Here is a 12606-nt window from a genome sequence, read left to right as displayed (position 1 = left end):
TTATTCACAACACAGTACATAAGTTCTTTATTGCTTCAGCAATTACTAATACGTTTACAATCCCTTATCGGAGACAATTTGGCCCGATATATTTCTGAATTCAGAATTAATGCAAAGGCATGTCTGTCAAATACTTTACAACACCTCCAGTGAGGGCTGGAACTGCATTATAATCAAGCATTATTATTTCTGTAGAAAATTCGTGAATATTCACACCAAGTGAATATTCAGTTATACATAGCTTCAGTTCCATTTAGGTCAGATTTCATCAAGGGAAGGAAAGGTAGATACAGAATTGGGACCTACAAAGACATGTTAATCTGAACTTTAGTTGTCTATATTTGATCTCCAGTTAAAGCTATTGTAAACTGTCGGGTTTTTTTTTAACCGAAAAGGAAAGTGTATTTGAAATGAAACAATCAATTGTATGTCAGGAGGTAAAATAGATTCACCTGTAAACAACAAAGTTAATTACATGATGTTATTCCTTCTAGAACTTGCCTAGCTCCTAAACGGAGTTTGAAAACTCCATTTTTTGGCGCAACAGTAAGACATCATATTAAACTCAAGCTTGCAGTGTGATCATCTCTGGGGGATTGAAGGACCTCAGGCTACATGAAGACCCGCAGAAGGGTAGGGTGGCCAGGGATGGCACAGAATCCTGTAGCATGTCTACGCTGGGCAAACTTCAGCCTTAGTGGATGAAGGTTAAGCAAGGTTCAGTAGGTACCAGTGTAGTTGTTCCCTTACTAGGACACAGGGTGAACAATAAGATTCCTTCATAAGGCGCTGGTGTAACTTTTTGCTTGGAGTTTGCATAAAGGTCGAACGGGGGAGGGGGGCGAAGCGACTGGTAAACCAGAGCTGGAGCTACTAGAGGAAGGGAAACAGGCCGCGGAGTCTTGAATAAGCTGGACATAAAAATCTGAGCCTTCGTTTCCCGCCTCCACCCCAAAGGGTTAGGTACCTGTGTAGCTGGAGCGTGGCCGGCCGAGACCCCATTGAGACCCCGGCCAGGGCGCAGGGCTCAGCCTGCAACAAGTAGTTTTCTATGGCCAGTCCGGGCTTGGACGGTTCCCCAGGAAACCACCGAACCGTTCCCAGGCCCGCACACCAGGGCCCAGCCCCGAACCTAGGATGCCTGCTGGAGGTGGGGCCGGGTCCCAACAGAGCGCAGGCCCGGCCCGCCCCTTAGCTTCGAGTATGGGGAGGGACCTTCGCGGCTCCTACCCAATCCCTGCTCCCTGGTGACTGTGGGGTGGAACCCTTGCAGCTTTCCACCCAATCCCAGCTCCCCGGTGGCCGTTGGGCTGGACCCTCACAGTTTTCCTTCCAATTTCTCGCTAGTTCAGAAGACTTAAGGGAGCGGGCAGGCTCGGCTGTTGGCTGCAGCGGAGTAGGCGAAGCTCGAGGGGTGAGGACGGACTGGCCCTGGGAGACAGCGCTCCCTCCTTCTTCTAACGTCGGGGGTGGGGGAAAGTTAAACAGTGTAGAGTTAAATAATGCAGGACGGCCAAGGTGCCAGGACTCTGCGAGAGAGCCGGGTCAGCAGGCATCTTGCCTGCCGGGGTCGGAGACATCGGGCCCCTGGGCTGGTCTGTCGTGATGCTTAGTTAGATTTCTCTCACTTGGCCGCCTTTTGAGTGTGCACAGCAGACCTCGGGTTGGTGGGAGGAGTCTCCGAGTTTTCGTCGCCCTCTGCGTGCGCCCCGCTTCTTTGGAGCCCAGCCTTGCACTCTGTCGCCCTGCGACTGGGCGCCGGCACCAGATAGAGACTGGGGCACCGAGAGGTTCATTGTATCGCCTGAACCTGTCTAATGGAAGGGAGTGCAGTTGCTTGAAACCTAGTGTAATTTTCATCAGTTTTCTAGCAAATGGACTAATTTATGCGTGTGTTTGCAGTGCTTTCCCAAAAGTTTGTCTTGGGGCCTCCCAACTTCTAGATCCTGTGTTCTCCACTTTCTTTCACCAGTTTTTGTTAGTATCCACTCCTTGACTCCGCCCTTGTTTCTTCCTTCCCATAGTCACCAGCCTTGTTCAGAGCCGTGTGATTTCAAAACAGAGGCTCCTGGCAGTCCTAAACCGTTCATCTGGTGCAGTGGAATGTTGACAGTCAATTTTTTTAAACTTACTGTTCTTAAGTCTCTTTCCCACTTTGAGTCTACAACTTATTGCCGCCAGTAAGCCTATTATAATTAAACCCAGTGTCATCATTTTCTTAATGAGAATATAGGTTTGGGGGGAATTATTTAATCTTTATGGTCGAGTTCAAAACAAATAATCCTTCTTGAAAGAACCTGATAATTTATATTTTCATGTGTACCTCTGGGTTAGTTAAGGCTGCACTGTGTATGGAATTGGAGTCTGTTAAACGGCAGGGAGGTATACAGAGAATAGCTTATCTTTTCTATATATGTGTACTCCTCACCTATTGCTGCCATAAAGATTTATTACAAACAATGGGGGAAAAAAACACATTTGTTACCTCATAGCTTCTATAATAGGATCAGAAGGATCTAAACCTACCTACCTGGGTAGGTTTAGCTGCATACTCCGTTTAGGATCTCACAGAGCTAAAATAAAGGTTTCTGTATGTAGGTCTGGACTCTTTCCTGGAGGCGAATCTATCTCCAGGAGGCTCATTGAGGTTGTTGGCAGAATTCATTTCTGTGAAGTTGTAGAATGGAGGTCCCGCTTTCCTTACTGGCTGTCAGCTGGGGCCTCTGTTAGTTCCTTAAGACCACCTGCGTCTTCAAAGCCAGACAGCACCTTTTGTGGTTTTAATCTCTGACTCTTCTGTCTCCAGCTGGAGAAAACTGTCTGCTCCTAAGGGCTCAAGTGATTACATTAGACTCATCTGGACAGTCACCCTATTTTAAGGTCAACTGTGCTGTGTGAAATAACCTGATCACAGCATGGAAATGAAAAATCTCATGTTCACGGTTCTGGGAATTAGGGAGGGGGTGGAGAATCATGGGGGCCATTCATAGAAATTCTGCTTAGGTAGCATAATATGGTCATTTTTACTAGATTAATTTATTTTTATATTAAATTATATAAATTGGGCAGGCAGTTTTTAAAAACTCTTAGCAACTCTGTCTGATCATTTGATTTTGCTCTCTAGTTAAGGAAGTGCGGTTAAAGTTAGTCTCCTAGGGGTACATGTTTAGAAAGTGGTAAACTTGGTATTTGAACCCAGATCTACATTTCCATTAGATCTAAAGCCATGTTTCTGGATGGTCAAAGTGAAGTGCAGCCAGAGCCATTAGACAAGAAGAGGCTGAGGAAGTATGAGATCTTTGTTGTAGCTCACTTTTGGATTGTCTCTTTATATTGGTAGTATAGGCTAATCAACTCTTGTACCCTTAACAAAGGAAGCACAAAATACAGTGGTGTGAATAAGAGAAAAGTTTCTATTTTTCATATATCTAGAGGGAGGAGTCCAGGGCTAGTAGGAAGATTCTGACAACCTCAATACAAGCATCCCTCATTTTATTGCACTTCACAGATTTGGCTTTTAGAAGTTGAAGGAAAGACACTCCACCAGCAAAACGATTAAAACTCACTTTATTGCAGTGTTTGGAAACCAAGCTCCCAGTATCTCAGAGTTATGCTTGTACATGGCTTCCATGAATGGGTCCAAGGTGCCCATTGCCTAGCCCATTGCCTAGGTGCTCACTGCCTAGCTGGTAGTCCAGTTGGGACTACCAGCTAGGCAGTGAGAAGGAGAGAAAGCACAGGGAGAACACATGTAGTCCTTTACAGGGGGTGACCTGGAGGTGATATGTGTATCACAGAGCCATTCTTAGCTCCAAGGGAGGGTTGGAGGTACAGCTCTGTAGCAGTATGCCCAGCTAAAACTTGAGATTCTGTTGGGAGACAAGGGGAAATTATATTGGTTGAAAAGAGTTTTTGCCACACCCTTGTTTTCATTAATGTTTTATTTTGTAACCTCTGATTGGAACGTTTTGTTTGTCTTTGCTATTAATTTTAAAAGGTAGTATTTAAAAGAATAGAAAATTCTTATTCAATGTTAATGTTCTTTGATTTCTCTATTGCTATTTTTTAAAAATATATTTTATTGATTATGCCATTGCAGTTATCCCATTTCCCCCCTTCAGTCCCCCCCTTTGTTCCCCTCCACCCTGCAAACCCCCTCTCCCCCATTCCCCCCCTTTAGTTCATGTCCATGTGTCACAAGTTCTTTAGATTCTATATTTCCCCTACTATTCTTGCCCTTCCCCATCTATTTTCTGCCTACCATCTATGCTACTTATTCTCTGTACCTTCTCCCCCCTTCTCCTCCCACTACCCTGTTGCTAACCCTCCATGTGTTCTTCATTTCTATGGTTCCACTCCTGATCTAGCTGTGCTCTTAGTTTGCTTTTGTGTTAGGTGTGGTTGTTAATAACTGACTTTGCTGTCCTTTCACTGTTCATAATTTTTATCTTCTTTTTCTTAGATAAGTCCCTTTGACATTTCATATAATAAGGGCTCGGTGATGATGAACTCCTTGAATTTGACCTGATCTGAGAAGCACTTTATTTGCCCTTCCATTCTAAATTAAAACGTTGCTGGATAGAGCAATCTTGGCTGTAGGTCTTTGGATTTCATGACTTGGAATACTTCTTTCCAGCCCCTTCTTGCCTGTAAGGTCTCTTTTGAGAAATCAGCTGACAGTCTGATGGGCACTTCTTTGTAGGTGACTGTCCCCTTATCTCTTGCTGCTTCTATGATTCTCTCCTTCATTTTAATCTTGGCTAACGTAAGTATGATGTGCCTTGATGTGTTCCTCCTTGGGTCCACCTTCTTTGAGACTCTCTGAGCTTCCTGGATTTCCTGGAAGTCTATTTCCTTTGCTAGACTGGGGAAGTTCTCCTTTATTATTTGTTCAAATAAGTTTTCCACTGTTGCTCTTCCTCTTCCCCTTCTGGTACCCCTATAATTCGGATGTTGGAATGTTTAAAGATGGCCTGGAGGTTCCTAAGCATCTCCTCATTTTTTTGAATTCTTGTTTCTTCATTCTTTTCTGCTTGGATATTTCTTTCTTCCTTCTGGTCTACTCCATTGATTTTAGTTCCAGTTCTCTTTCCCTCACTGTTGTTTCCCTGTGTATTTTGCTTAATTTCACTTAGTGTAGCCTTCATTTTTTCATCTAATTTGCGATGAAAATCAACCAGTTCTGTGAACAAGCTGATCACCAGTATTTTGAACTGTGCATCCTATAGGTTGGCTATCTCTTTGTCACTTAGAAGTACTAGCTCTGGGGCTTTGAGCTGTTCTTCTGCTTGAGCCATAATGTTTTGGTCAGGTCATGCCTGTTATGTATGAGGGGTGAAGGCTTAGGTGTTCACCAGGGCAGGTCTACCCAGTTGCTGGGTTGTGACAGGGGGCGGAGTCAGAGAGGGAGCGATGGCATTTGTTCCACTCTCTCTTGGATTTTGGTCCCCTCCACTGTCTCCCACAAGCAAACTGGGCCCTTCTGGTGCTGGTTCCTGGGTGTGTGGGCTTGTGCACATTCTAGGACCCTGTGGGTCCACGAACTCTCCTGTGAGCCTGGGAGCCTCTCCCTGCACTTCAACCCCTGAAAGTTTTTCCAATCTTTTGCTTTTAGGCTTTATTTCCATTGCTGGGGCCCTGGGTTTCGAGGTGTGTCTCACTGCCCATTTTTTTTGCCTAGATGCGAATGTGTGTCCGCAGTCAGCCAGCCACCTTATGAGCCTTACTGGCTTTGTTCATTTTGCCCCTGCGCCCACCCGGGTCCACTAACCTTTTCCTGTGGGGACCCCTCTCTGATGGCCGTCAACTCCGCCCTTCTTACAGGTCTCAATGAATAGTTCATTGTTGTCGGACTTTGGTACAGTTCAGTTTTGTCTGTTTTGGTTGTATTTTTGTTTCTAAATCTTTGTTGTCCTTAAGTTTGGTTGTGCGAGGAGGTAACAATATTTCCACCTATGCCTCCATCTTGGCTGGAAGTCCTCAATTGCTATTTTAATATATAATTTATTTTTAAAAGGCTTTAAGATTTTTTGAGAAATCTCATTTTTCATTTAGCACTTGTATACCTCATTCACATTTTGGGTTAATTTAATTTTTTATGAAAATTAATACATTTTGTTGAAAATGTGCAAGATTGCTTTGGGACACTTGAAACCATTCATATAGGCCTTACATCATCCACACTATTAGGTAGCAGCAGCTTCTCCTGTGATTTTGTTCATTCTGTAATATTCTGTAACTGCAGAATGTTTGCTTTCCAAAGCTCCCCCTGTCAACCTATTACTTTTTTCTGTACATCTGGATTCTGCCCCCCAATTTAGATCTACTCAGGTCCCCTCCCCTCTAGTATGTAGTGTTTGTACGGGAGGGAAGAGTATAGTCAAATGGATCGGGGCTTGCATTTTGGGTTTGGTCTTAGGCAAGCTACTAAATCTGAGTTTCTGTTTCTTCATTTGTAGAATGGCACTGAATGCCACCTTTCAGAGACAATATGAAAATTAGGAAGATAACACATTTTCTGTAACAAGTACTGCAGTATTTGGCAAATAGTAGGTGCTCAGTAACTGATCATTAATCTGGTCCCACTGATCACTCCTTGACTTCTAGTACCTTGAGTTGTGGGGAAGAAACATACTTTTCCTACTCTTCTAAGTTCTTGTGGTTGGCCTAATAATCAAATTGAGGTGAGACAGAGTAACAGGTGAAAATAGCCAAATTCATTATGTAATGCATACAGAGGTTCTGTAAGAATCTGGGCACCCAACCCCCACCCAGGAGAGATCAGGCAGTTTAAGGCTTAAATGCTATCTTCAGCCAAGAAGTGGGAGGTGCTCTGGGACTACAAAGGGCAGGGACGCAATTCACGTGGGTGAGGGTAAAGAAAATGTTTGGTAAATGTTTTCTGGGTCATCTTGACGTTCCTTTCACTGTGGGACACTGAGCAAACTAGAGCAAATAAATGTCTTGCCAGATTCCTCCCTCTGTTCGCACTTGGTTCATACTTAACTGTAGTTACCAATTGCTCCCTTTCTGGAGCAGGTTTTCTATCTGAATGTTTTTAGGCTGTTTGAAGGCAGGTGGGTCAAAGTTTTTCCTAAGTCTTCTTTTTTTTTAAAAAAAAATAATGAGCTTAAACTAATCAATATCCCCAAAAAGGCATGTTTTGGGGTGGCAAATTCTGTTTTCCATCACTCTACAATTTTTTTTTAAGTTGGTTCTTTCTCTGACAGGTTCATGAAAATGTTTATTAAGGACTAGGACCAAGTCCTGAATGTACTGAGGTCCCTAAATATTGATTTTGTGAGTTGGACCTACCCCATATACGAATATTTATGAGATTGAAATTCTGAGGCCTTTTTTTGTTTTTAGTTTTTCAATTGTGATTTCATCATGGAAAATCAATTGGCTAAGTCAACTGAAGAACGAACATTTCAGTACCAGGATTCTCTTCCATCACTTCCTGTTCCTTCACTCGAAGAATCATTAAAAAAATACCTTGAATCAGGTATGTTTGTAATCTTTCATGTAATTACTGTTAGCAACTTAGAGCACTATGAAATTATTAGAGGTTAGTGGGGGTCTAATTGCTTTTTCTTTCAGACTCATGATAATTAAATATCCTTAAATGTCCAAAATGTTCTCCTAACTTTTCCATGTAAGTTTAAAAAGCCAGATCTTACTATTAGGCTTACAGTAAAAAGTGGTGGTCCTTTGCCTCGCCGCCCATGCCCTGCAAACCCTACCCTGTCAAGCAAGCACTTTCAAATAATTTACCATTTTTTATATTATCTCCAGGCTTAAACTACTTAAACTAAATATCTTATTATTTCTTAGATTTTTCGGAAAATATTTTAAAATGTTGATATTATGAGTTGGCTCTTAAAAATACGTGGATTCAGCTCTCTTACTCCCTAACATCCCCCTGCCCGATATGTCCAATCCAACACATCCACATTTCCCTCTCATTCTCTCAGTATAGTTATACAAACCGCCATTTAAGAATTAATTCGTATTTACCTGATTTAACTTAAGGTTCCACCTGATATAACTCAGTCTTTACTGAATTAATTCATCTACTCATTTAGGGTTTATGGTTTTGCAGTTATTCATAACAGAACAGTTGGTACACTTTGATTACCTTCTTGCTGCATTTCCCCCTGTTTTTCATTTGCTTAGTTTGCTTTGTAGTCACAGCTAATTCATTCTCATACACTTGTACACGGAGTGTCCCTGACGATATTCAATAATAAGATATTCTCTTAGTTTCATTTCTCCTTGGAGGCATCCCTCCTGGCACCCTCTACCCTCCAGGCCCAATCAGCGTGTTCTGGGGCTTGCCATTGGTCCTCATCCTGGCAATTCGCTTCACCTCTCCAGTGTTGGATTCCATGGTTCCTGGATTCTGTCTTCCTCTCTGTCTTCCCAGATTTTAGTGTACTATGTTTTCAGTAGCCGCTTGAGAAAGGGTATCTGGGAGGAAAATAATGAAGGACCTGAAAAACATTTATTCTACCTTCATTCCTGGTTGTTTGGCTGACTCTAGAATTCTGGGTTGGAAATTATATTTTTAAAGAGTTTTGAAGGCGCTGTTCCTTTTAAGAAGTCTGATGCTGTTCTGATGTTCAGTCCTTTATAAGTTTTTAACTCTCTGAGTGTGTTTGAAGCCCCCCTTTTTATCCCTACCATTCTGAATTTCTCAATGATATCTCTTACTTTTTAAAATTTATTTCTCTGAATACCCAGTGGGTTCTTTTAGTGTAAAAAGTCATATTCTTTAGTTCTAGGAAATTTTTGAAATATTTGATAGTTTTCTCCTTAGTTCTTTGCTCTCTTTCTGGAACCCCTGTTACTTGGATCTGGGTCCTTCTGGGCTAAGCTTTTCATTTAAAAAATGTTTTCCTTAAGGTATTAGTGTGTTAATTGCTGTTGAGTCAGCTTTTGCTCCTGGTGACTCTATAAATGAGTGATGTCCCCAATGTCCTGTCTCCACTCACCTCCTATAGACTCATACCTATGGCTTCTCCTATGTGATTGATCCACCTGGTCTTCCTCTTTTTCTGTTGTCTTCTGTTGTACCCAGTTTTATTGTCTTTGCCAAAGAACCCTGCCTTTTCATGATATGCCCATAGTATGACAGCTACAGTTTTGTCTTTTTGCCTCCAGTCATATTTTGGGCAAATGCTAGGACACACTTGTTCGTCTTTCCGGTGGTCCAGGGTATCCATAGAGCTCTCCTCCAACAACATGTTTCAAACGAAGCCGTTTCTTCCTAAAAGCCTTCTTCACTGTTCAACGCATGCATCTGGATATAGTAATTGAAAATACATAGGTGTGGGTGACCTAAGCTTTGGTCTCCAACAGCACACCTTTGCCTTGGTGATCTTTTCTAATCCTTCTCTTGCTGCCCTCCCAAGTCTCAGCCTTCTGTTGATTTCTGGGCTGCAGTCTCCGTTTGAATTGATGACTGAAACAAAGTAAGCAAAATCTTAACAATGTCATTATCTTCATTGTCTATGTTAAAGGTGTGTATTTCTTCTATAGTCATGAGTTCTGTCTTGATATTCAAATACAGCCCTGCTTTGGCACTTTATTCTTTCACTTTCGTCAGAAGTCACTTCAAACCATTGCAGCTTTCTGCCAGTCAGATAATGCCCTCTGAGTATCTTCCATTATTGATCTTTCACCAGTTTTCACTCCACCTTCCTTTGATTCTCATCCAGTTTTTCATTTGCTATGTTTGGTGTACAGATTAAACAAGTATCCTTGTTTAATAAAATGTATCCTTATCTGACACCGTTGCCTATAGGAAACTGTTCAGTCTTTCCTTATTCTGTCCTGACAGTGGCTTGCTTGTCCACAGTACAGGTTACATGTCAGGATGACCAAGGGCTGAGGCACGTCCACTCCTTTTTACAGCAACCAGTAGCTCTTCGTGCTTGAGGCAGTCGAAGGCTTTACTGTAGTCTGTGAAACATAGGCTTTCCTTCTTCTGAAACCCGTTGGAGCACTCCGGCATCCAACAAGTGTGTGCAGTTCAAGGGCCCCTTCCTTTTCTGAATCCAGCTTGAATATCCGGCGTTTCCTCAAAGGCACAAGCCTTTGTTGCACCACCTTGAGCGTCACTTTCGGTGTGAGCAATGGTCCTATAGTTATTGTACTCCTCGGCATCCCTTTTCTTGAAGCTTGGGGTGTATATTCATTATTAATGCCTTCCCCTTTTGGTCTGTTTACTGCTTAATATTACCAATCCTTTGTTAGTTCTGCTTTCTGACTCTCATGTGAGAGGCTTCCCTTGAGTATTTGGCAATCCTTAGGAGTTCTGTGTGCATGGGTGAGACTTTGTGGTCGGTGAGCCTTAGATTGAGCCTTTTAGGGTAGTAGGACCGAGATCCAGCAGTTCTATTACATCATACCCAAATACCAGAACTCCTTTCTCTTATACTTACCACTTTAGTCAAAGAAGAATCTTACCATTTGTTTAGAAGGCTCCATTTGTTAACAAAATCTTACATTTTGTAAACAAATCTTACCATTTGTTTATAAGCCTGACTCCCCCTTTTTTGGGAGCTTAGCTGGGGGAGGGGGCTGGAGGACCCATTGTTGTGAGTATAGGCTTTCATTGTGATCCGTTCCTCTTTTTTTCACTTTGAGCTAGAATCCTTGTATTCTGCGTGTCTGCTTCAGCTTTTCCTGAGAGTAAACCTCCACGTTTCTACTGGCATTGGGAGGAAGTGGCCTGGCTTTCTGCACAGAGGAGAGCGTGGATGGAGGGATTGCTGCTTCCAGAGACTTTCAAGCAGTCCTCCTGTTTTCGGTCTCACTTTGCCCCCTGCTTTTGGAAGTCCGTGTGTCTTGAATTCTTGAACCTTTCTGGGATTCTACTACAGGAATGGGCTTGCTTTTTGCTTTGCACCTAACTCTCACATGACCTTCCACTCTCCAGGCTTTTGATACTTTCTCCATTCTACAAAGCCAGTTGTCATTTTCCCATGTGTTTTATAATTTTAAAATGTTAGCTTAATCTGTCTGCTGTTCTCTTTTTTCACTTTTTGTCCTTATGGATTTATACCTTTTTAGTTACTTTACTGTCATTTTAGTGAGTTTCTAGAAGTAGGGGAGGTAAATCTGTGTACAGTCAAACCTTGGTTCTCGAACACTTAGGCTCTTGACCAAGTTGTTCAAGGAAAAATCGTCTCAGTTGTCAAACAAAGCTTTGGTTCTCAGTGCAGCAACCTGTCATGCTGGTACCTGTATGATCACTCACGCATCTCTTAGGTGACAAAGGAGAGAATGCGCGAGTGTGACTGTGATTTTGTTTTCTAACAAACGGCTTCTCCAGTAGGCTTCTGGAACAAATTAAGTTCGACAGCAGAGGTTCCACAGTATTTAGTTTTCTTAATTTAAGTGGAAGCCCTCTGCTTTTTAATTTTTAAAGTTCTTTATCTCTTTTCTTTTTTCTCATCTACTTTCATCTGGGAATTATAGTATTTTTTTTAAAAATTCACTGGTTAATCACTGTTTTTGATCATTCACTTGTATACTTTATGAATACAGATATTTAAATTGATTTTAAGACAAGATTTTAAAGAGGCAAACCACAACAAAAGGAAGATAATAGTGCCCTAAGATTTCTAAAATTTATAGCTTAATTTTCAGAGCACTTGGTTTCTTGGTTTCGATGGACTAAGAACCCTGTATCCTTTCTATCCTTTGTTTTCCTCCCCTTCTTTCTTTCCTTCTTTCCTTCCTTCCCTTCTTCCCTTTCTTTGTTCCTATTCTTTGATTCTTTGTTTCCTTTCTTTGTTTTATTTCTTTCTTTCCCTCTCTTTTTGAAGGAAACCAAAACCAGCACTGCCCTGGGCAGGCTTTGCACTTGCGTGTTGCATTTGCACACAGAATGCCCGAGGCTCTGCTTGAACATTGGTGGAAAGACGCTGATTCGCTATTCGAGGCTAAACAGCATTTACTCTCCTACCGGACTAATAGCTACGCAATAGTCCTGTCTCTGTTATTTGAGTCATCATCATCCAGAGTGATTTTAAAATAATTTCTCAGAAAATGGTTATTAGATTACATAATTTCCAGTTTTATTTTTTTACAGTATTCTGTATTGTTACTTTTGAGATATTTTCAGGTTGTAAATTCTAATTTATTGGATGGCAGTGATAATTAATATATTCATAATTATTTTACATAACCAAGTCTCTGGATTTGTGTAATAATAATTGAGGTGACTTTGTGGTACTTGATGTGCAAGTACTTTAATGCATATATGCGTATTCTTTCTTTATAGTAAAGCCATTTGCAAATGAAGAAGAATATAAGAAAACTGAAGAAATTGTCCAAAAATTTCAAAATGGCATTGGAGAAAAATTGCACCAGAAATTGCTTGAAAGGGCAAAAGGAAAAAGAAATTGGGTAATTATGTTATTATATTTAAGATCAGAAAATTGGTGATGCTTAAAAAATAAAAATGTAAATAACTTTTATTTTTAAATTATTACTGTAAAAATTCTTGCGGTCAGTGTGGTCATTCAAAAGAATTAAGAAATCACTGAACTTTGTAGAGTTTTGAGTGTTGTGAGTTGGAAAACTTATTAAAATGCA

The 12606-nt window shown here is 41.4% G+C and overlaps 1 protein-coding gene across 3 annotated transcripts in view; it reads left to right on the top strand.

The window, feature by feature from the left end:
- The first annotated feature begins 1307 nt into the window (after positions 1–1307).
- CROT (carnitine O-octanoyltransferase) overlaps positions 1308–12606 on the top strand; it is a 45948-nt gene continuing 34649 nt past the window's right edge. The window contains exons 1-4 of one of the 3 annotated variants that reach the window (XM_037066131.1): positions 1308–1414; positions 2807–2880; positions 7369–7504; positions 12293–12417. In XM_037066131.1, coding sequence (XP_036922026.1) covers positions 7390–7504; positions 12293–12417 — 240 coding nt within the window. In that variant the 5' untranslated portion in view covers positions 1308–1414; positions 2807–2880; positions 7369–7389. Of the gene's footprint in view, positions 1415–2806; positions 2881–6976; positions 7077–7368; positions 7505–12292; positions 12418–12606 lie in introns of those variants that run through there. The other 2 variants (XM_037066130.1, XM_037066132.1) reach the window with 2 other exon arrangements.

Source organism: Sturnira hondurensis, unplaced genomic scaffold, assembly GCF_014824575.4.
Source record: "Sturnira hondurensis isolate 20B ecotype Veracruz unplaced genomic scaffold, ASM1482457v3 Scaffold0016462, whole genome shotgun sequence".
Classification (NCBI taxonomy): Eukaryota; Metazoa; Chordata; class Mammalia; order Chiroptera; family Phyllostomidae; genus Sturnira; species Sturnira hondurensis.
Note: the sequence above shows the minus strand (reverse complement) of the source record. Positions and strands in the feature narration are given on the sequence as shown.